Source organism: Diaphorina citri, unplaced genomic scaffold, assembly GCF_000475195.1.
Source record: "Diaphorina citri unplaced genomic scaffold, Diaci psyllid genome assembly version 1.1 scaffold569, whole genome shotgun sequence".
Classification (NCBI taxonomy): Eukaryota; Metazoa; Arthropoda; class Insecta; order Hemiptera; family Psyllidae; genus Diaphorina; species Diaphorina citri.
Window position 1 is genome coordinate 93,924 of NW_007378003.1, and position 20,461 is coordinate 114,384.

The 20,461-nt window shown below is 41.2% G+C and overlaps 1 protein-coding gene across 1 annotated transcript in view; it reads left to right on the top strand.

Moving 5' to 3' along the window:
* Positions 1-363: 363 nt before the first annotated feature.
* Positions 364-20,461, top strand: part of LOC103510184 (protocadherin-like wing polarity protein stan) — a gene marked incomplete at its 5' end in the record, with an annotated part of 34,153 nt that continues 14,055 nt past the window's right edge. The window contains 17 exons of the mRNA XM_026824301.1: positions 364-770; positions 3,359-3,687; positions 4,943-5,030; positions 6,120-6,254; positions 6,615-6,781; positions 7,265-7,407; positions 8,716-9,018; positions 9,684-9,833; positions 10,221-10,487; positions 11,235-11,375; positions 11,556-11,758; positions 13,096-13,417; positions 13,643-13,912; positions 14,422-14,707; positions 15,400-15,692; positions 16,034-16,287; positions 16,723-16,877. Of these exons, the coding sequence (XP_026680102.1) occupies positions 364-770; positions 3,359-3,687; positions 4,943-5,030; positions 6,120-6,254; positions 6,615-6,781; positions 7,265-7,407; positions 8,716-9,018; positions 9,684-9,833; positions 10,221-10,487; positions 11,235-11,375; positions 11,556-11,758; positions 13,096-13,417; positions 13,643-13,912; positions 14,422-14,707; positions 15,400-15,692; positions 16,034-16,287; positions 16,723-16,877 (3,913 nt within the window). The remainder of the gene's footprint in view (positions 771-3,358; positions 3,688-4,942; positions 5,031-6,119; positions 6,255-6,614; positions 6,782-7,264; positions 7,408-8,715; positions 9,019-9,683; positions 9,834-10,220; positions 10,488-11,234; positions 11,376-11,555; positions 11,759-13,095; positions 13,418-13,642; positions 13,913-14,421; positions 14,708-15,399; positions 15,693-16,033; positions 16,288-16,722; positions 16,878-20,461) is intronic.

Consider the following 20,461-nt stretch of genomic DNA (forward strand, 5'->3'; position numbering starts at 1 on the left):
AATATTTCACATTCCTTTATCCGAATCGGACTTTTTCCAACTAACTTTTGTATTTGATTACAAAATGTATTATTTACTCTTCTGGATATTATTCGTGAGTTTCATACAAATAAACGACACCTATATTGTGGAGTTAACCCATCATGATCCGCCGGGCATGGTTGTGTTCAACACGAACGTCATTTCGGACGAGAACAACAGCAATGCGACGCGCTACTATTATATTAACCACGAGAGGAGTGCTACTTTCATAAGGAGGATAATCCATGTGGATGAGACAACTGGAAATGTCCTGCTCAAACATCGGCTGGAATGTAATGGGGTGAAATACCCCAATATATTCACCCTGTATGTGGACTCCTAAACGACACCTATATTGTGGAGTTAACCCATCATGATCCGCCAGGCATGGTTGTGTTCAACACGAACGTCATTTCGGACGAGAACAACAGCAATGCGACACGCTACTATTATATTAACCACGAGAGGAGTGCTACTTTTATAAGGAGGATAATCCATGTGGATGAGACAACTGGAAATGTCCTGCTCAAACATCGGCTGGAATGTAATGGGGTGAAATACCCCAATATATTCACCCTGTATGTGGACTCGATTAGTAACTCCACCATTGACTACATGTCTGTACCGCTGAGGATTATCATTAGGAAGTGTAGTCACTATTTGGAGACGGACCTGGTCAATGAGGAATACCTGGAGGCGAAGAAATGGAAGAGTCATACCCTGGTGTCCTATACGATACCGACCGGCAGGTGAGTCATCTTTTCCTTCTTTTGTCAATTATTATAATTTCAAAATACCGACTAAGTACTTACTTACTTACTGGGTAACTTACTCGAGTAGTAGAATTAGGTAGGTACTTGGTTCAAGTCTTTCTAGTAAGAATTTACCCAAGTACCTACTTACTTACATTTTCTGGGGAATTTCAATATTTCGGTCTGACCAGTTCATCAGTAAGTACTTACTTAAAGTAAGTAAGTACACTTAGGTAAGTAGATACCTAACCAAGAAAATAATATTCAATATATTTAGGTACTTACCTAGGCACTTATCTTGCTAAGTACCTTAAGTAGTAAGTAATAAGAATAATCATCCGAAAGTCAGAATTGAGCTCCTGAGGAGGACATACAAAAGAAAATATCTCCTTAAAATATATGAATGTAGGTATAAGGTACCTACTCAACAAATACCTATTAGTGAGTACCTACCTACCTAGTTATTCCTCAGAGAAATATAATATAATAAATATTTCTATAGGTAGGTACATAGGAACCATATACATACTCGTACATATTTTGGTTTGAGTTAAACCGTGAAGTTTTATAGAGATCATATTGGTTGTTGACCGGTTAGAGCGGTGGTTAGCTCTAAACTTAATATTCAGGTGTGCTCTCGAGTGACCTTGAGATATGGAGATACATAGTACCACATCTCAGACTACTCTGCAGGGTATACCTCTATTACAGAGGGTACACCTAACTTGGATACTTACCAAAACGTTTACCGCCTCGGTATCAATAAACTCTGGTTCTCAGCTCTGGGAGATTTATCTAATTAGCTAGCTTCAGCAATAGAACTGTTTGTAGGCACATGAAAGTAAAAGTATCTTTTATTATTCTTCATGTAGGTAGGTATTATCTTTATGAGCTCTGTGGCCTCTGTTAGTAGGTATTAAAGTTTTTGTCACGCGATAGTCCGCCATACTTCGCTGTAACTTTGCCTTTTTAAGTACTTCTTATTCCGAATTAGCTATTTAAGTAGGTAAGTAAATTTTCTTACTTAAGGCATTTTCTTACATTTTATTATGCTATTACTTACTTAGGTACTTATACATATACCTACCTACCTAGATATTTAATCCGTCGCGTCGTCAGGTCTGTTCTTTCTTGAGCACCTAGGTAATACCTAAGTAGGTATGTACTAGTCTAGGAGCAGTGCTGTTTAATTTGAGAGTATTGATTTCAATAGTTCTTATTTGTATCAAACGCTATGACAAAGTGCGAAAGATATGACAGTCGAGGGTGAGGATTAAATACATGGAATACTTACCCATACCATGAAATTTTGGCATCGTATTTTTTTTAATACTTACTTAAGTATGTGCTTACCACCTAAGCAAGAACCAACTTACACAGAAATATGATTTTCTCCCATGAAAATGTGACACTTTGCCACCCAACACTGAAGGTCATATCTAGCTCATTCCCAGATTGTCTCCACCAGACTGAGAGCACTCAAAAATAGTCACATGTGTCTATTCGGTTCTTCCTCCAGACACACACCATGCTCAACAGTGCTTATCATTAGTGTTGATGGTTTACATTTTCATTGGGACTGCCTCCGCGGTTGGTTCAACAGTTAACCAGTTGGTTTAACAGATAACTGTTTGGTTTGTGCTCAGTGGCAGGTGTTGGCATCATGAAACAACTAATCGCATTATGTGACCAGTGTTAAAGCTCAGTAATACTCTTGCTCATAGCATTAATAATAATAATAATAATAAACTCTTGAGTGGAAGGCAACCACTAGGCGAGGTTAACGCCTTAGGCGTTCTCTACCACCTAACCCTTAGAGCTTCTGGATCTGGAAACATGTCAAAATGTTTTACTGATTTACATAAAACTCAGATGTATAAAACATGCTTATTCTACTGAATTGGTAATTTACCTAGTACCTACATTTTAATAATTTATCCAGTTCACGAGTCCCTACAATGACTACAATGTCAAGGTTATGTGATGGATTACTTACCTAACTGTATAAACGCATGTATTAAGTACCTACCTAGTTACTTACTTACATAAAAGCTGGAAGCACGAAATTATACAAAAGAAATTAACTTGAATTTTACCTACTATTAAAAAAGGGGAAAAATAGGTACTTATATTCCGAGCTTTTAGCTAAGGTGGAGACTTTTTGTACTACCCCTTCCCCCTTCCACAACCTCTTCCTCCCAAGCATATCTATGTATACTCTACGTAAGAACGTTCGGAGTGAAAAATCTTTCTTGGAAGAGGCCCCTGTTTCAGTGAAACCTACCTATTACTTATTTATAAAGAGATGAGAATTGCACGCAATGTTTCGTTATTCTTTTGTATATATGTATACTTTTTACTTTCCTTACTTAACTTACTTACCTACCTATCCTGTAATATTTCTCTCAGTACGTAAGTAATTTCCATCGTAAAATTCAGCACCATACAAGTAGCAATAAAACAACTGCTACATTAGACGCATGTGATCTGTGTCGTAGCATTTCTGTCCCGTAGTATGTCCCTCATCAAATGGGCGATAAGAGATACAATTATTAATAATTTTCCTCCTTTCTTTTTCGTTTCAGTCTGGAACTCGGCACCGTTCCTCAGGACATCTGTCTGCGTCAAAGTCAGCAAGTGGTCTCCCTTCACGACTCTCTCATCCCCTCCTCCATCACATCCGAATGTATCATCTCCTACGTGGACGTGTCAGATTATCGCTTCATCATCGAGCCCGCGGCGGGGGATTTGGTGGCATCGCATGACTTCTGTTTCTCCCAGGTGGAACCCTCGTGGAAAATCAACATACATTTGAGCTACGTGTGTGGGCCGGGACGGGGTGGACTCGGGGTAGAGTCCAAGATTGTGTCACCGTCCGAACATGACATACAGGTGAGACACCTTGTAGATAATGGTAGAAAGTAGTGCAATAAGTAAGTACTTAGTCCTAAATAAGAATGGACGCGGCATTTAAGAGATCTAATAAGGGATTGATTTAACAAAAAATAATAAGAGTACTTAAAGCCTAATGAACTAGGAGCTAGGGGTGTAACCGTGGGTTTTATGCTGATGACAGTCTTAAGCCCTAAATGCCTGGTACCTATACCTAGGTACTTAGAAAATTCAGTTATTTCCAGTTCACTTTTGTGAACACCTGGCTTTAGTGGAAACCTACTTACTTACTAAAAATAAATTTAGGTATTTAACCTATCGAAAAAGTCGAAAAACACACAATTTAATGCTTAGATACTAGGGCTGTCACAAAAATCCGGATTTCGGATAATCCGGATATTATCCGAAATCCGGATTTTTGACAGCCTTGTTAGATACTTTTTTCAGGCTGATGTAGGTAGGTACCTACTTGATTAAGTAGTTACTAGAATACTAGATGATGCAGTTAATATTCAGATTGAAATTCCATTTCACAGAGTGATGGATTTTTTCATAGAAAAGTTAATCAGGCACACACATTCCTCATCTATCTTCTTCATGGGATAAAGGTCACGTCTATGCACTCTCATAATCTATACGAGGTTATCAATATTGCCATTTGAATTCAGTCGGCCTTTCCAATAAAGGATAACCTTTACATTTAAGTCTAAGGGCGTATCTCCTTGGTTCTAGAGGTCTTACTTTTACTCAGTAGTGCCTACCTACATAGGTGCATTAGGCTTGTTTCTAGGGCACTAGCATCCATTATTCAACATGCCAATCAAACCCTCTCATAAAAAAAAAACATGCCTTCCCATGTTCATCTACAATCTAAGTACATACTTGTGGTTGTCTAATTGACCGAGCAAAGCAAATATTGAAGTTTGCAACTTTCGATCTCTATCTTTCTGAACCAGGATAAACCTTGAGCGTCTGATCTGATTTTATTACAATGCGAATCAAGTGTTTCCTTTTGTGAGGCAGATGATTTTGTGGTTAAATTTCGTACACAGAAACCCCACTCTGAGGCTTAGTTGTAGGGGTAAACAGCCCGAAAAGATGGGTCAAGCGTTACAATTCGAATCAAGTGTTTCCTTTTGTGAGGGAGATGATTTTGTGGTTAAATTTCGTACACAGAAACCCCACTCTGAGGCTTAGTTGTAGGGGTAAACAGCCCGAAAAGATGGGTCAAGCTTATACGAATCTACGAATGTGGTTAAATTTGGTCTCCTTTTAAGGGCAACAGGGCACCCCATTTGAAAGTCAATTTAAGCTAAGTGATCAATTAAGTAATCTTGACGAAGTAATTGCTATGGATACGATGGAGTAAGTTTTACTAGAACTAGGAGTACTTGAATCTTTGCAGCATCTAGGTATTCTAGGTATAATGAGAGATTTTATTATAAACACGTCAGGATCAACATGCTCTTTCGTTTGCCATCAGATAACCAGGATAACTAATTCCTTTACATCCTCTTAATTAGCTCGGGTCATTACCAATTAAGTAATCTTAACGAAGTAATAGCTATAAGGATACGATGGAGTGAGTTTTACTAGAACTAGGAGTACTTGAATCTTTGCAGCATCTAGGTATTCTAGGTATAATGAGAGATTTTATTATAAACGTCAGGATCAACATGCTCTTTCGTTTGCCATCAGATAACCAGGATAACTAATTCCTTTACATCCTCTTAATTAGCTCGGGTCATTAGAGGGCAATTAAATGGCGGTTATTCAGAAGTTTGATGTATCCAATCAGCTATGTAATACATATATATCTATGTAATACATATGGGTTATCTATGTAATACATAGATAGCCATTCAGAAGTTTGATGTATCCAATCAGCTATGTAATACATATATATCTGTGTAATACGTATGGGTTATCTATGTAATACATAGATAGCTACGTATGTATCCGACTCTTGCTCCAATCTTATTTTAATCAAGCGAAGTAGGGAAGGCCTGGTTTTATGATTTCAAATCAGATAACGCACGAAAAAGAGTTTCTGGAAACGCGCATTATTAAGTTCATCTGCCTTGTAAGCGCTAGGTCGCGGGTTCGATTCCCGCCCGGGGCGGACTTCATCTGAATGGATAATGTTCGTTCTCGGAGCGGCTGGCTTTCTCCTATCCTGTCTTCCTTCTCTCTTCAATTTCGGGACGATAATACCTGAGTAGTTACAGTTCCCTCTATCAAACCTCTTTGAAAAAAACTTCGACTCTGCTGGGAATCGAAACCCGGACCTCCGGTGTGCAAGCCTAGTGAGCCAGTCTAGCCTAATTAGGTTTGAAGGTAGCGCGACTACCTTGTAAGCGCTAGGTTGCAGGTATGATTCCCGCCTAAGGCAAAAAAAAAAAAAAATCATCTGTAATATTCCTAACAAGTCCTCGTTGTTATTTAATTTCCCAGATCATCAAGTGCCACAGTGGTTGTGAGTGTTCTGGATGACAATGATAACTATCCTCAGTTCCTGGAACGTACCTACACTGTCAATATACCGGAGGATACCAACATCAATCAGAACCCTGTAGTCGCCACTGTTAAGTAAGTAACACTTAATTATATTACTTTTAAAATGTCAACCGGAGTCGTTCCTTTAAAATTCCTGTATGCAGTCCAGTATTTAGGACTTGCAACCTATGTGGAAGGAAAAATATACTTTCGAGCCAAAAGTAACCACTAGGCAAGGTTGAATACTTGAGCCATTTCTACCCCCTAAAACTTGACGCTTCGTTGTTAACTTGGTATGTGGTCCAATTCTGGAGGTATTTTCATACAGGTACTTGGGATGTTTATGTAATTATGACTGTTTCGTTTCCCTGGGACTAATAAGTCCCATCAATTGTCCTCGATAGTGCTTCGTCCCGCCAAGTCAAAAACTAATTGAGTTTCATCATTTTTCAGAGCCACAGATGCTGATGAGGGTCAAAACGCAGCTCTAAGGTTTGCCATCATAGGTGGTAATACCCAGGGGCAATTCTCTATAGACTCACAGACGGGACAGGTATCTCTAGTGAAGCCGCTGGATTATGAGGTCATGCGATCCTTCCGACTGGTTATACGAGCTCAGGGTAAGTTGATTGATATTACTCTTTTTTTTTTAAAAATATGTTTGATAGAGGAAACTGTAGCTACAGAGTTCTTATCGTCCCGAAACCAAAGAGAGAAGTACAGGATAGGAGAAAGCCAGCCGTTCCGAGAAGGAACCTTATCTGTGTAGGAGAAAATTCGCCTCGGGTGGGAATCTGTGACTTCACCGCTTACAACGTAGACGCGCTACCCTCCAAGCGAATCAGGCTGGCTACACATGACATGAAAAATGAAGAACAGAGGTATAATTTGGAAGATTATCAGTAAAATAATCACAATAATATCTTATTTATTATTAATAATTTAATATACCTTATTTATACTCTCGGCTAAGACTAAAAAGTCCTATTATGGCAACAGTTATCTCATCTATACTATTGTACCTGTTCTTGTTCCTACTGAAAAATAAATAAATAAAGCACTGTTTATACTAATACTAATCTAAGTACATATTTAATTTCCAGACGGAGGTAGTCCCAGTAAATCCAACACTACACAACTGCTGGTCAACGTGAAAGATGTCAATGATAATGCTCCCAGATTCTATACGTCACTATTCCAGGAGTCTGTACTTGAGAATGTGGCTACTGGATATAGTATTGTCAGGGTAAGTACTTGGTCATTCCCGTTACACACATTAACTATCACTGTAGCTAAGTTTGGTGTCATTATTCCGTACTGCCGTGCTAAGCGAAACGCCGTATGTCAAAAAACCCTTCTTTCGGGAAATCCGGTTTAAAGATTTCAATCTATACGGCAAACATACGTTTTTGACATACGGCAAAACATTTTAGTGGTTTTTAATGGGATTTTAGCGATCAAAAATTGATCATATCTCAGGATCGGTTTAGATTTTCGCAAAATCCTTTCTTATTGCACACCTAGACCATAAAAGGATTATTCCTACCAAAAATTTTTTTTTTTTTTTTTTTTTTTTTTTTTTTGACATACGGCGTTTTCGCTTAGCACGGCAGCGTAGCTGTCTATATGTGTATCTAGACTATCTATTATCCAGGTAATCGGTTTGCATACCAAAAGGTCCGGAATTCTGTGCTCGAATTTACCAGGTGCAATCTGCCTTGTGAAGATTTTTGTTTAAATGCTTGTAAGTGGGAAACGACGTGATGATAGTGTTTAACGTTTAGAATCGGGAGTTTTACTCTCCATTTGGAGTTAAGCGCTGGCCTTAGAGTACCTACTCGACCTACTCCATCTTATGTGAGCTAATCAAATGAGGATGTCAATACCTCCAACCAATCTTTTTTCTTTGAACAACTTCAGTTCATCCCTGCTTGACTCAAATAGACAGTGTGTAACTAGATTTTACATCGTAAGCTTTTGATTTCCATTCTATGCATTCCGACACTCTTTGAAGTAAACCAACAAAGAAGGAGTATGTCTTGGCCCATGACAAAAATATGCCAAAATCCAGGTACATACGTAGTAAGAACGGACCTTATGGAATGTTTTACATGAGGGGCTGGCCTTAGGGTACCTACTCGACCTACTCCATCTTATGTGAGCTAATCAAATGAGGATGTCAATACTTCCAACCAATCTTTTTTCTTTGAACAACTTCAGTTCATCCCTGCTTGACTCAAATAGACAATGTGTAACTAGATTTTACATCGTAAGCTCTTGATTTCCATTCTATGCATTCCGACACTCTTTGAAGTAAACCAAGAAAGAAGGAGTATGTCTTGGCCCATGACAAAAATATGCCAAAATCCAGGTACATACGTAGTAAGAACGGACCTTATGGAATGTTTTACCCGTTTCAACAACTCTCCTATCCTTTCTCTCTCTCTCTCTCTCTTTTCGAAACTCCCCATTTCTCACTTTAATGTTTAAATGTCTCTCTCTGTCACCCTCTAACAGGTGGTGAGGACGCATCTAGTTTCTCTCTCATGCGAAGACCAGGCTCGGAGAAAGCAGAGATCATTTTCGAAACTCCCTATTTCTCACTTTAATGTTTAAATGTCTCTCTCTCTGTCACCCTCTAACAGGTGGTGAGGACGCATCTAGTTTCTCTCTCATGCGAAGACCAGGCTCGGAGAAAGCAGAGATCATATCGAATACAGAACTAGACTACGAGTCTGCTAAGAAGAAGTATGACGTGATAGTAAGAGCTGCCTCTCCGCCCCTGAGATCTGATGTGCATGTTGAAATCATGGTGACCGATGTGAATGATAACGCGCCGCGTCTGCAAGACTTCCAGGTAACATGAACTGAGACTTTGAATTCCAAAGCCTTGGATTAATAAATAATATACCTTGAACTTTCCCCTGTAGGGATAGTACTTTGAATGCACCAACAAAAGGAATTTTATTAATCATAAATACTTGTCACAAATGTTCCTCGCTTATTACACTCGGAAGAGCTACTGAGACTTTGAATTCCAAAGCCTTGGATTAATAAATAATATACCTTGAACTTTAACCTGTAGGTATAGTACTTTGAATGCACCAACAAAAGGAATTTTATTAATCATAAATACTTGTCACAAATGTTCCTCGCTTATTACACTACGCTAAATTTTATTATTTAACTTGGACGCGAACCAAGAATTTCCAGGTTCAAAGTCCGCCTTTGCTAACCACTACACCACTTGAATCCACCACGTCCCAATGGATCAATAAATTGAATCGGGGTTCTGCGTGATTGATATTCGGATGGCTGACCATCTGATTAATCTCGTACGGCTGACTTTTTCCGGCCCCAATCAAACTGTTTGAGGTTCATGTGAGAAGGGCAGCTTCATGCCGAATGGATGAGTAAAACCCCCCTTCGCTCCAAACCCTAACAGTGATTCCAAGTTATGCAGTGGCGTTAAACCCATTAAAAAATAATAATTAATATTCTGGTTACGTTTCTGTATTTCAGGTTATATTCAACAATTTCCGGGATTGTTTCCCGGCAGGATGGTTCGGTAGAATCCCGGCATTTGATGCTGACGTATCTGATAAGCTGCACTATCGAATCTTATCCGGGAACAACGCTAATCTGGTGCACCTCAATGAAACATCTGGACAGGTATGTTATTCACAGCTATGTTCTCATAACTCACAGCTAAGTCTATTTCTAATGATAAAGCTGGGTTGTTCCTGGAAAACAGTATGAAAACTTAGGCTGAAAGGACTAGTTTCCTCATTTTTCCGCTGGAGGAGCCACCTAACTAAGGGTATTAATCATGGTTATCAGGGGTCCTCCACCTTTTGTCCTTACAGGTAATTTCAACTTTTTCTCCCAAACTGAGAAGAACAGCTTCGTTCACTCCTATCTATCCTGAGCAATCTGATCTCAATTCGTCTGGGGGTTATTTAGAATGGAATATACCTACCTCATTTATACTGCTGTCATAATCCCCTTTACCCTCGGATGTGTTATAATTATAATGTGTGTCCTGTGTGTCATTCACAGCTAAGTCTATCGCCTCAGCTAAACACCAACGTTCCCAAGCAAGCAGTCATGGATGTCTCAGTCTCAGACGGTCTGAATGAAGTGAAAGCCTCAATGACTCTACAAGTCAGGCTGGTGACAGACGAGATGTTGTTTAATTCCATCACCGTACGACTTGATGACATGACCAAGGAGGCCTTCCTATCTCCCCTGCTGAACTTCTTCATGGATGGACTGGCTGCTATTATTCCGTGCCCGAGAGAGAATATATACCTGTTTAGCATTCAGGTAAGAATCAGAATACAGGGTTTATACGCGACCTGGAAAAACCGGAAAAGTCATGGAATCTGAAAATCGGCCAAAAAGTCATGGAAAATCGTGAAAATTTAAAGAAAACCTGGAAAAGTTATGGAATTTACCACCCGGCACAAGTCCACACATAGTCGACGCCGGAGTGTTCAAAAATCCGGACAAAAATTAGAAATATTCAAATTAAATATAAAGTTTTTCCGAAAAACGGCCTGTGGCGCATTCCCCCTCATATTCCTTGACATTCTGCATATTGCATATTTTGTTTAAATGAAGGGGTAATCTTACTGCCTCATGCCTCATGGAAGGGGTAATCTTACTGCCTAATTTTCTGGAAAACTCATGGAAATTTTCTGGAAAAGTTATGGAATAGTCATGGAATTTCATTCCGGGAAAAGCGTAAAAATCCTGGAATAGCAACCTTCATGGCTGGGTAGGCTTGCACTCCAGAGGTCCCTGGTTCGAAGTTCCGGCAGGGTCGCAGTTTTTTCGACTTTGCGTTTGGAATACGGGGTGCACTCAGCCTCGTGAGGTCACCAGTGGTAGGCATTACCAGTGTAAAAAGATAATTGAAATATGGGAAATTGATTGCAAAGGAGGCACTTAGTAAAGTTGTGATATCCTCAAAAATGTGAAAAAGGTCTGCTTTACCACAAGTAATTACTTTTTCATGATTCGATTTTCGATTCAATACATAGTTATTTGTACCTCATATTCTATTTCCAGGATGACACAGACGTCACTTCTCGTATTCTCAACGTTAGTTTCTCAGCTCGCGCCTCGGATGGCACTTTCTATCCTCCCCAGTTCCTACAGGAACGTGTCTATCTGAACAGAGGCATACTAGCGCGTCTAGCTACCGTACAGGTAAGTTTTAGCTGAATCCCCTGACTCCAAGTGTTCCTCATTCACCGAAACGTGTCACCGGTTTCTAGATCTCACCGGACCGCTACAAATCGGTGGATTGCCAGCGTTGCCTTCAAACACGAGGTTCCAAGTGCATAGCAAGGATTTCGTCGGCTGTATAGCCTCGGTGTTTGTCGATAGAAAGCTGCTGGATTTGAACAGGTCGACTCCAAGTGTTCCTCATTCACCGAAACCTGTCACCGGTTTCTAGATCTCACCGGACCGCTACAAATCGGTGGATTGCCAGCGTTGCCTTCCAACACGAGGTTCCAAGTGCATAGCAAGGATTTCGTCGGCTGTATAGCCTCGGTGTTTGTCGATAGAAAGCTGCTGGATTTGAACAGGTAAGTTTTCTTTATTCTGTTATTGCCTTTCGGCGAAAGCTAAAGCCGCTAAAACAACAACAACAGGTGAGTTTCTTTAATCTTATTACCCTCTTCTTTTCCATTTGAAGTTGCTTGCTTCGGTTATCCTACCCACAGTATAATCCTTTTTATCCCCCCCCCCCTTGTACCTATCCTTTGTGTCTTTTGAAGGCCATTTTTTTTTTTTTTTGCTAAGAGTTTCTTTAATCTTATTACATACACAAAAAGCCCAAACTGATGCTTAGGTGTAGGGGCTGGACAGCCCTAAAGGATGGGTTAATCTTATACGAATCTTGATCTTATTACCCTCTTCTTTTCCATTTGAAGTTGCTTGCTTCGGTTATCCTACCCACAGTATAATCCTTTTGATTCCCCCCTCCCCTTCTTTGTACCTATCCTTTGTGTCTTTTGGCGGCCATTTTTTTTTTTTTTGTATGCCTTAATGCAGTTGAATAAAAGAGGTTGCCTTACGTTCTTAGTAAAATAGTTACGTTCTTCATATCACTTCTTCTAACCAACCTCAGTGGTGCAGTGGTTAGCGCGGTGGACTTCGGATCTGGAGATTGGTGGTTCGAGTCCAAGTCAAGCCATAAAATTTAGCGTAGTGCATTAAGCAGGGAACGACATTAGTGACAAGTATTTATGCTTAATTAACACAATTAAAATTCCATATCACTTCTTCTTTCAGTTTTGTCGCGGACAACGGTACCCTGTCCGGGTGTCCCGAGCGAAGTCCATTATTTAAATGCATGCCTTAATCCAGTTGAATAAAAGAGGTTGCCTTACGTTCTTAGTAAAATAGTTACGTTCTTCATATCACTTTTCCTAACCAACCTCAGTGGAGTGGTTAGCGCGGTGGACTTCGGATCTGGAGGTTGGTGGTTCGAGTCCAAGTCAAGCCATAAAATTTAGCGTAGTGCATTAAGCAGGGAACGACATTTGCGACAAGTATTTATACTTAACACAATTAAAATTCCATATCACTTCTTCTTTCAGTTTTGTCGCGGACAACGGTACCCTGTCCGGGTGTCCCGAGCGAAGTCCATCAACATATCTATTTAAAGGTATGCCTTAATGCAGTTGAATAAAAGAGGTTGCCTTACGTTCTTAGTAAAATGGTTACGTTCTTCATATCACTTCTTCTAACCAACCTCAGTGGTGCAGTGGTTAGCGCGGTGGACTTCGGACCTGGAGGTTGGTGGTTCGAGTCCAAGTCAAGCCATAAAATTTAGCGTAGTGCATTAGGCAGGGAACGACATTTGTGACAAGTATTTATGCTTAACACAATTAAAATTCCACATCACTTCTTCTTTCAGTTTTGTCGCGGACAACGGTACCCTGTCCGGGTGTCCCGAGCGAAGTCCATTCTGTGATTCCAACCCGTGTAAGAACGGTGGCTCCTGCACGGATACCTGGGGCACATTCCATTGCCAATGTACCGAGGGCTGGGGAGGCAAAGACTGCTCGCAGCAAATCAAACCAGCTTGGCGTTTCCATGGAGACGGCTTCCTATCGTTTAACCCATTGCTACGACCGGTACAGCTGCCCTGGTTTACATCACTGTCACTGCGGACCAATCAACCCTTTGCGTTCATCATGTCCATTCAGATCGGACAGAATAGTTCGGCTACTTTAATGGTGAGTTTTTGTTTTGAAAATCGAGGAAAATCTTTACATACATGAAAGCGAGATGTACTCACACACTGATCGGTCTACCCCCAGAACCACAACACCTAGAAAGCTGAAATTTGGTTCCTAATTATGACTAAAATGTTCCTAATAATTATGTTCTAGTTCTAGACGTCTCGTCTCTTAGGATTTTGCCGAAATCTAAACTGATCTCAAGTTATCAATTTTCCATAGCGAAACACGAACCCGTGTAAGAACGGTGGCTCCTGCACGGATACCTGGGGCACATTCCATTGCCAATGTACCGAGGGCTGGGGAGGCAAAGACTGCTCGCAGCAAATCAAACCAGCTTGGCGTTTCCATGGAGACGGCTTCCTATCGTTTAACCCATTGCTGCGACCGGTACAGCTGCCCTGGTTTACATCGCTGTCACTGCGGACCAATCAACCCTTTGCGTTTATCATGTCCATTCAGATCGGACAGAATAGTTCGGCTACTTTAATGGTGAGTTTTTGTTGTCTTGAAAATCGAGGAAAATCTTTACATACATGAAAGCGAGATGCACTCACACACTGATCGGTCTACCTCCAGAACCACAACACCTAGAAAGCTGAAATTTGGTTCCTAATTATGACTGAAATGTTCCTAATAAGTATGTTCTAGTTCTAGACGTCTCGTCTCTTAGGATTTTGCCGAAATCTAAACTGATCTCAAGTTATCAATTTTCCATAGCGAAACACGGGCAAGTAATTCAAATATTTTCACATTCTCTCCTTTCCAGTTGAAGAGTGGCTACCTGGTATACGTTGTGGACACAGAGGAGGCAGTTCTGCGCAGAAATTGGGTTCCTAATTATGACTGAAATGTTCCTAATAAGTATGCTCTAGTTCTAGACGTCTCGTCTCTTGGGATTTTGCCGAAATCTAAACTGATCTCAAGTTATCAATTTTCCATAGCGAAGCACGGGCAAGTAATTCAATAATTCAAATATTTTCACATTCTCTCCTTTCCAGTTGAAGAGTGGCTACCTGGTATACGTTGTGGACACAGAGGAGGCAGTTCTGCGCACAGGCCGGGTCGATGATGGCGTTTGGCATCGCATAGAAATATCCTGGGACACAGACGGGGGCGTGACACTGGCCCTGGACTTTGGCTACCGGGCCTCCAGTCGAATGTTCAACAGTAAACTGAGTGGGGCGTATGTGGGCAAGATAAGTTTGGGCAGTGATGAGAATGCTGGAGATAACGCTACCAATGCTCTGCCTGCGTTCAATGGATGCATCAAGGATTTACGAGTTGGTAAGTTCTTTGGTACTTTTATTTTAATAGAGGGAACGGTAACTGCTAAGGTTTTATCGTCCCGAAAGCGAAGAGAGAAGGGGTACAGGGTAGGGAAAAGGCAGCCTTTCCGAGAACGAACCTTATCTGTTTAGGACAAAATCCGTCCCAGGCGTGAATCGAACCTGCGACCTAGCGGTTGCAAGGCAGACACGCTACCCTTCAAGCTAATTAGGCTAACTTCTTTTTTTAGTAGAGGGAATTGTAACTGCTAAGGTTTTATCGTCCCGAAAGCGAAGAGAGAAGGGTGTACCCCTTTTCTCTTCGAAGGGATAGGAAAAAGGCAGCCTTTCCGGGAACAAACCTTATCTGTTTAGGATTAAATAGCGCTTGCAAGGCAGGCGCATTACCCTCCAAGCTTATTAGGCTAGCTTCTTTGGTACTTGTCATAGTACATCCTACAGTTTATTACCCCCTTAGTTGGCACAACCTCATACATTATGTATTGAGGTTCAGACAAGGGGTAACGTCTCCTTATTTCTCTAATAATGTGATTTAAAATTTGTAATGCATAGGTACCTATCCATATTATATGAAATAAAGAGATGTGCATGTAAAAAAAAAAATATATATATAAAAACAAAGTTTGGAGAGATCTCTAGGTAAATAACCAATTCGACCATCTCTCATTCAAACAATTTGACTTCCTCCAGGCACTACCCAGACCATGTTACAGCGCGCCACAGTCAAGACCCGTGTAGACGAGGGGTGCACATCCTCGGACCAGTGTTCCGAAGCCAAGTGCCCCCAGCACAGCTCCTGCGTGCCCCTATGGGAGAAGTATGAGTGTAAATGTCACATGGGCTATGTAGGCGCCTCCTGTAAGCCGGTATGCGAGTTCAATCCCTGCTCGAACAATGGACTGTGTGTGGCGGATAAGGATCATTATCGCGGCTACAGCTGTCAGTGCGATGGGCAACTGTACACGGGAGAGTATTGTAAAACGGTAAGTCTATGTATGAACGGTGAGACGTTTGTTAAGATCAGAGAAAGGCTATTACTCTTGAGATTTCTACCATAATAACCGAGAGTCTCAAGACATGGAAAAAAACAGTGGGGAACATTTAACTTGGTTAATTTGGTACTCCATCTACATATATTAATATCCAATCCCGGGTTTGATATTCCGAAATCTGCGAGTTAAGATGGTGGTTATGTACCGGGCTAGGCTTGCTAGGACTGTAAAAAAGACAATTCAAGCTTAGCCTAACCCAGTACATATGACATAACCACAACCTAATGGTGTTGTAACACGGCTTTAACATAATCCTGTCTTTGTTATTCCAGAAAATAGACCAGACTTGTCCAGTGAGCTGGTGGGGACATCCCACATGTGGTCCGTGCAATTGTCCTGTGGACCGAGGCTACAACTCAGACTGCCACAAGACGACAGGCGAATGTTCCTGTCCGCCCAACCACTACCAGCCTGGCAATGGTGACCAGTGTATAGAGTGTAATTGCTATTCTACAGGGTCGTACGATGGACAGTGTGACCGGGAAACGGGACAATGCAGGTGTCGAACCGGCGTTATTGGAAGCAGGTGAGTCCGCGGGTTCGATACCAAGAAGAGAGAAAGGAAATTTTTCTCATAATCTTAGAAGCTGGGGCTTTTTTAATTATGCACCTAAATGTAGCCTAGATTTAGACGCGATGCACACTAGTGAAGTTTCATGAATCCCGTAATAAGGTTAACACAGAATGCTCACCGTGAAACTCATCGTGCATTGACAGATGGAATGCGTTTCTCCTGTGTGCAGGGCGTTATACCTACTTCGTCACCAACTGCTAAGGTGTTTAGTGTCGGAGGTTTTGCCCTCCATGCGGGACAATCTACCTGCCTTATAACTCAACAATCCTCAGTGGGACCGTTAAAAACAAGCAACACGCGATCGCCCAGATTCTGGTCTCGCTTATTCGCCTCCCGCTTCCTCAGAATGAAATTGATTCAACTAATAAATGTTATGTTCTCTTTCAGATGTGACTCATGTCCCAATCCCTACGCAGAAGTTACATTACGAGGTTGTGAAGTAGTGTATGATGGATGTCCTAAGAGCTATGCCGGAGGCCTCTGGTGGCCCAGAACTAAGTTTGGTCAGGTGGCCATCGAACATTGTCCCCTGGGATCTCAAGGTATGTTTTATCCAGCTATTTCCTTGAATATTTATAGCAATTTCAATAAATATTAATAGTAATAGTGCTTATTTACCTATTTTCCTACACCACAGGACCTATAAACTATTATTCTGGTCTCGCTTATTCGCCTCCCGCTTCCTCAGAATGAAATTGTCTCAGAATGACAATAGTCCCCGTACTTTGAGGATAAATCAACCTCAGTGGTGTATGAAATAGTTAATGCTGCGCTGTGGACTTCGGATCTGGACATTTGTGCTACGAAATAAAAACGGAAAAAAATTGATAAATAAATGTAAATTTAAAAAAAAAATCACTAAAGTTAAGTAACGTGCGCGTTTTTTGTATCTGTATGGGTGACCATCTGGGCCAACCGCGTGCTGCTGGATGAAGTTCATGTGAGGAGGCGAGGAGTTTGTTTGCTGAATGAAGAATAAAGCCCCCGTCAGCAAAAACCTTGGCAGTTATACTGGGACGTTAAATCTCTTGAAAATTGTTTATAGATGGTCGTACATAATACATAATGCGTTTATAGATGATCGTACATATTTAAAAGCCTTCTAGCCAGCCTAGTTAGCTTAGTTGGTATTGCGTCTGCCTTGTAAGCGCTAGGTCGCGGGTTCGATTCCCGCCCGGGGCGGATTTTATCCTGATGGGATAATGTTCGTTCTCGGAACGGCTGGCTTTCTCCTATCCTGTCTTCCTTCTCTCTTCGATTTCGGGACGATAAGACCATAGCAGTTAAAGTTCCCTCTGTCAAACCTCTTTAAAAAAAAAAAAAAGATTCGGGACGATAAGACCTTAACAGTTACAATTCCCTCTGTCAAACCTCTTTAAAAAAAGAGCCTTCTAGGGACTTTGTTTTTGAGATACTTTCCCTCTAAAACTTCTTCAAGTTTAATTTTGTTTGAATGTAGGTTGCCCCAGGCAATAATTTCGCCCTTTGTTTGTATTTTTTTGTATTTGTGTAATAAATGGATTTTACTAAACGATGTATATCACAGAACCAACCTCAGTGGTGTAGTGGTTAGCACGGTGGACTTCGGATCTGGAGGTTGGTGGTTCGAGTCCAAGTCAAGTCATAAAATTTAGCGTAGTGTATTAAGCGGGGAACGACATTTGTGACAAGCATTTATGCTTAACACAATTATTCAAATTGCTTTAAAAAATCCTTTTACTTTCAATCTAAAACCTTTTAAAGTGTAATTTTTCTAAACAATGTATTTTCCATCTATTGCAGGTATCACACGAGCTGTGGTGTCGCCTAAGTGCCATCTCTCTGCATTACCTATGGCTATCTGCCATGTCCTGGGCACTAGTAGCTGTACTTCATCTGTACCGTATGCTTACCGAGTTACGGGATGTCAATCATGGTCAGATGGGATTCTACTATTCACTGGGATACGGGCTACCGGCTATCATTACCGGATTAGCGGTGGGCGTGCGCGCCAGCCTCTATGGAAACTCTATGTTGTGAGTATTATTGTATTCATCTTCCTGTGTTAATCCGCTAACTAGCCCTATTATGATACTAGAAATCTGACGGGAAATACACAATTTAACTATTCTTCTCTTTATTTGATGTATGGCCAAGAACCAATTTATCTGCTATGTACATGGTATGTAGGTAAGGCAAACAAATTAAATGCGATATGATGATTTTTGCCAAAATTTGGTCATGAAAGATTGATTTTATGTATAACCGAAAACGGCTGTTTAGACGCAGAATTATAAAATTGCAAGATCCAGTATACATCCCTTTTCTAATATTTCTATGAGAGGTACTACTACTGAAAGCTTCTATGAGAGCTTCGACTTCCGACGTATCTCTGAATGCATTGTAGTTATTAAAAGATTAAGGTTTAAACGTTTAAATAAAAATAAATTATCCTTGATTTCAGCTGTTGGTTATCCCTGTACGAGAGTGTTGTTTGGAGTCTAATAGGTCCTGTATGTCTCCTAGTATTTATCAACCTATTCCTCCTCATGCTATCACTACGAGCCGCGTTCACACTCAAACATCACGTTGCAGGCTATGGAAATTTGAGGTGAGTTTATGCAGATTAGATCTCTTTCTAGCTTGGAGATAAGCGCGCCTGCCTTGCTAGCGCTCGTTCGCGGATTCGATTCCCGTGTTTACACTCAAACATAACGTTGCTGGCAATAGTAACTTGAGGGAAGTTTATGTTAGAAAAGGTAACGTGCCTGCCTTGTATGAGCTAGGTTGTGGGTTCGATTCCCGTGTTTACTCTCAAGCATCACGTTGCAGGCTATGGTAACTTGAAGTAGGTTTGTCCTAAACAGACAAGGCTCGATTGGCTTCGCTTTCTCCTCTAATGTCCTCTTTTTCTCTTCGATTTCGGGACGATAAGGCCTCAGTCATTATAATTTCCTCCGTTAAACGACCTGTCTGCCGGCATGAAAGCGCCCAATCGAAAAGGGTCTTATGCGTCTCATGCTGGATTTCACCAATATTTATTCAGTCATTAGAACTCCTGTTAAGCTAACAACCAGTTAAGTTCCATTTAATTTGTATTGGCTTAACAGGGCTGTTAAGCTAACGAGCTGTTTGAGGCTGAAAAGAAGGTTGGTGAAATCCACCATCATTCTATTCTTTTATTAATCCATTTATATTGTTCTATTTATCTTCCAGAACTCTCCTCTGGCTCAATGTGGTGGCTCTCCCCATGCTGGTCGCTGCGTGGGTATTCGAGCTAGTGTCTGCCACTGAGCGAGATCCCAAGCTAACCTACGCCATGGCTATAGCTGTACCTCTCCATGCTTGGTTCCTATTGACTGGCTACTGTTTCGGCAATCCTCGGATCCGAGCCAGTTTGATGCGAAGTATCATGCGAATGATGGGGAGAAAGTTACCTCCCCTGCCCGACGATGAGGTGGATACCTTGGCCAAGTCATCCAGTCAGAACTTTAGTGGCCCTCTGGTGAGTTTTACCACTGACCCTCGCGGAGACCATCGCAGAAAAAATAGTTGGCTCAATTTCTTGATTTTCTGCGAGGTTAGGGTCGGAACTATGGTCAAGGCTCCGTTAAGGACGCTTCTATTCATTAGCATGGTTTGTTTATTCCCTCTTGGGTTGGTACGAGGCGAGGATCGATGGGCGGTTCTCCGTTGTACACGCCTACTAAGGGTGTTTGACTGCCCTATTCCCCTTACTGGGGGAACTTTAAACAGGCAGGGTACCAGCCTGAAATTTCCCTTTTGCTAGGGTCGGAACTATGGTCAAGGCTCCGTGAAGGACGCTTCTATTCATTAGCGTGGTTTGTTTATTCCCTCTTGGGTTGGTACGAGGTGAGGATCGATGGTCGGTTCTCCGTTGTGCACGCCTACTAAGGGTGTTTGACTGCCCTATTCCCCTTACTGGGGGAACTTTAAACAGGCAGGGTACCAGCCTGAAATTTCCCTTTTGATCACAGCAAATGAGCAAAACCATCATTCCCTTGGAAATCATCATTCTCGAGGGGGGTGTCTTTTTTTCTTTTTCTTAATTTTTACAATATTAATCATGGCTCTCTATGAACCAGTAATAATGTGGCCCCTTTTGTCTTTCCAGGAGATACAGCAG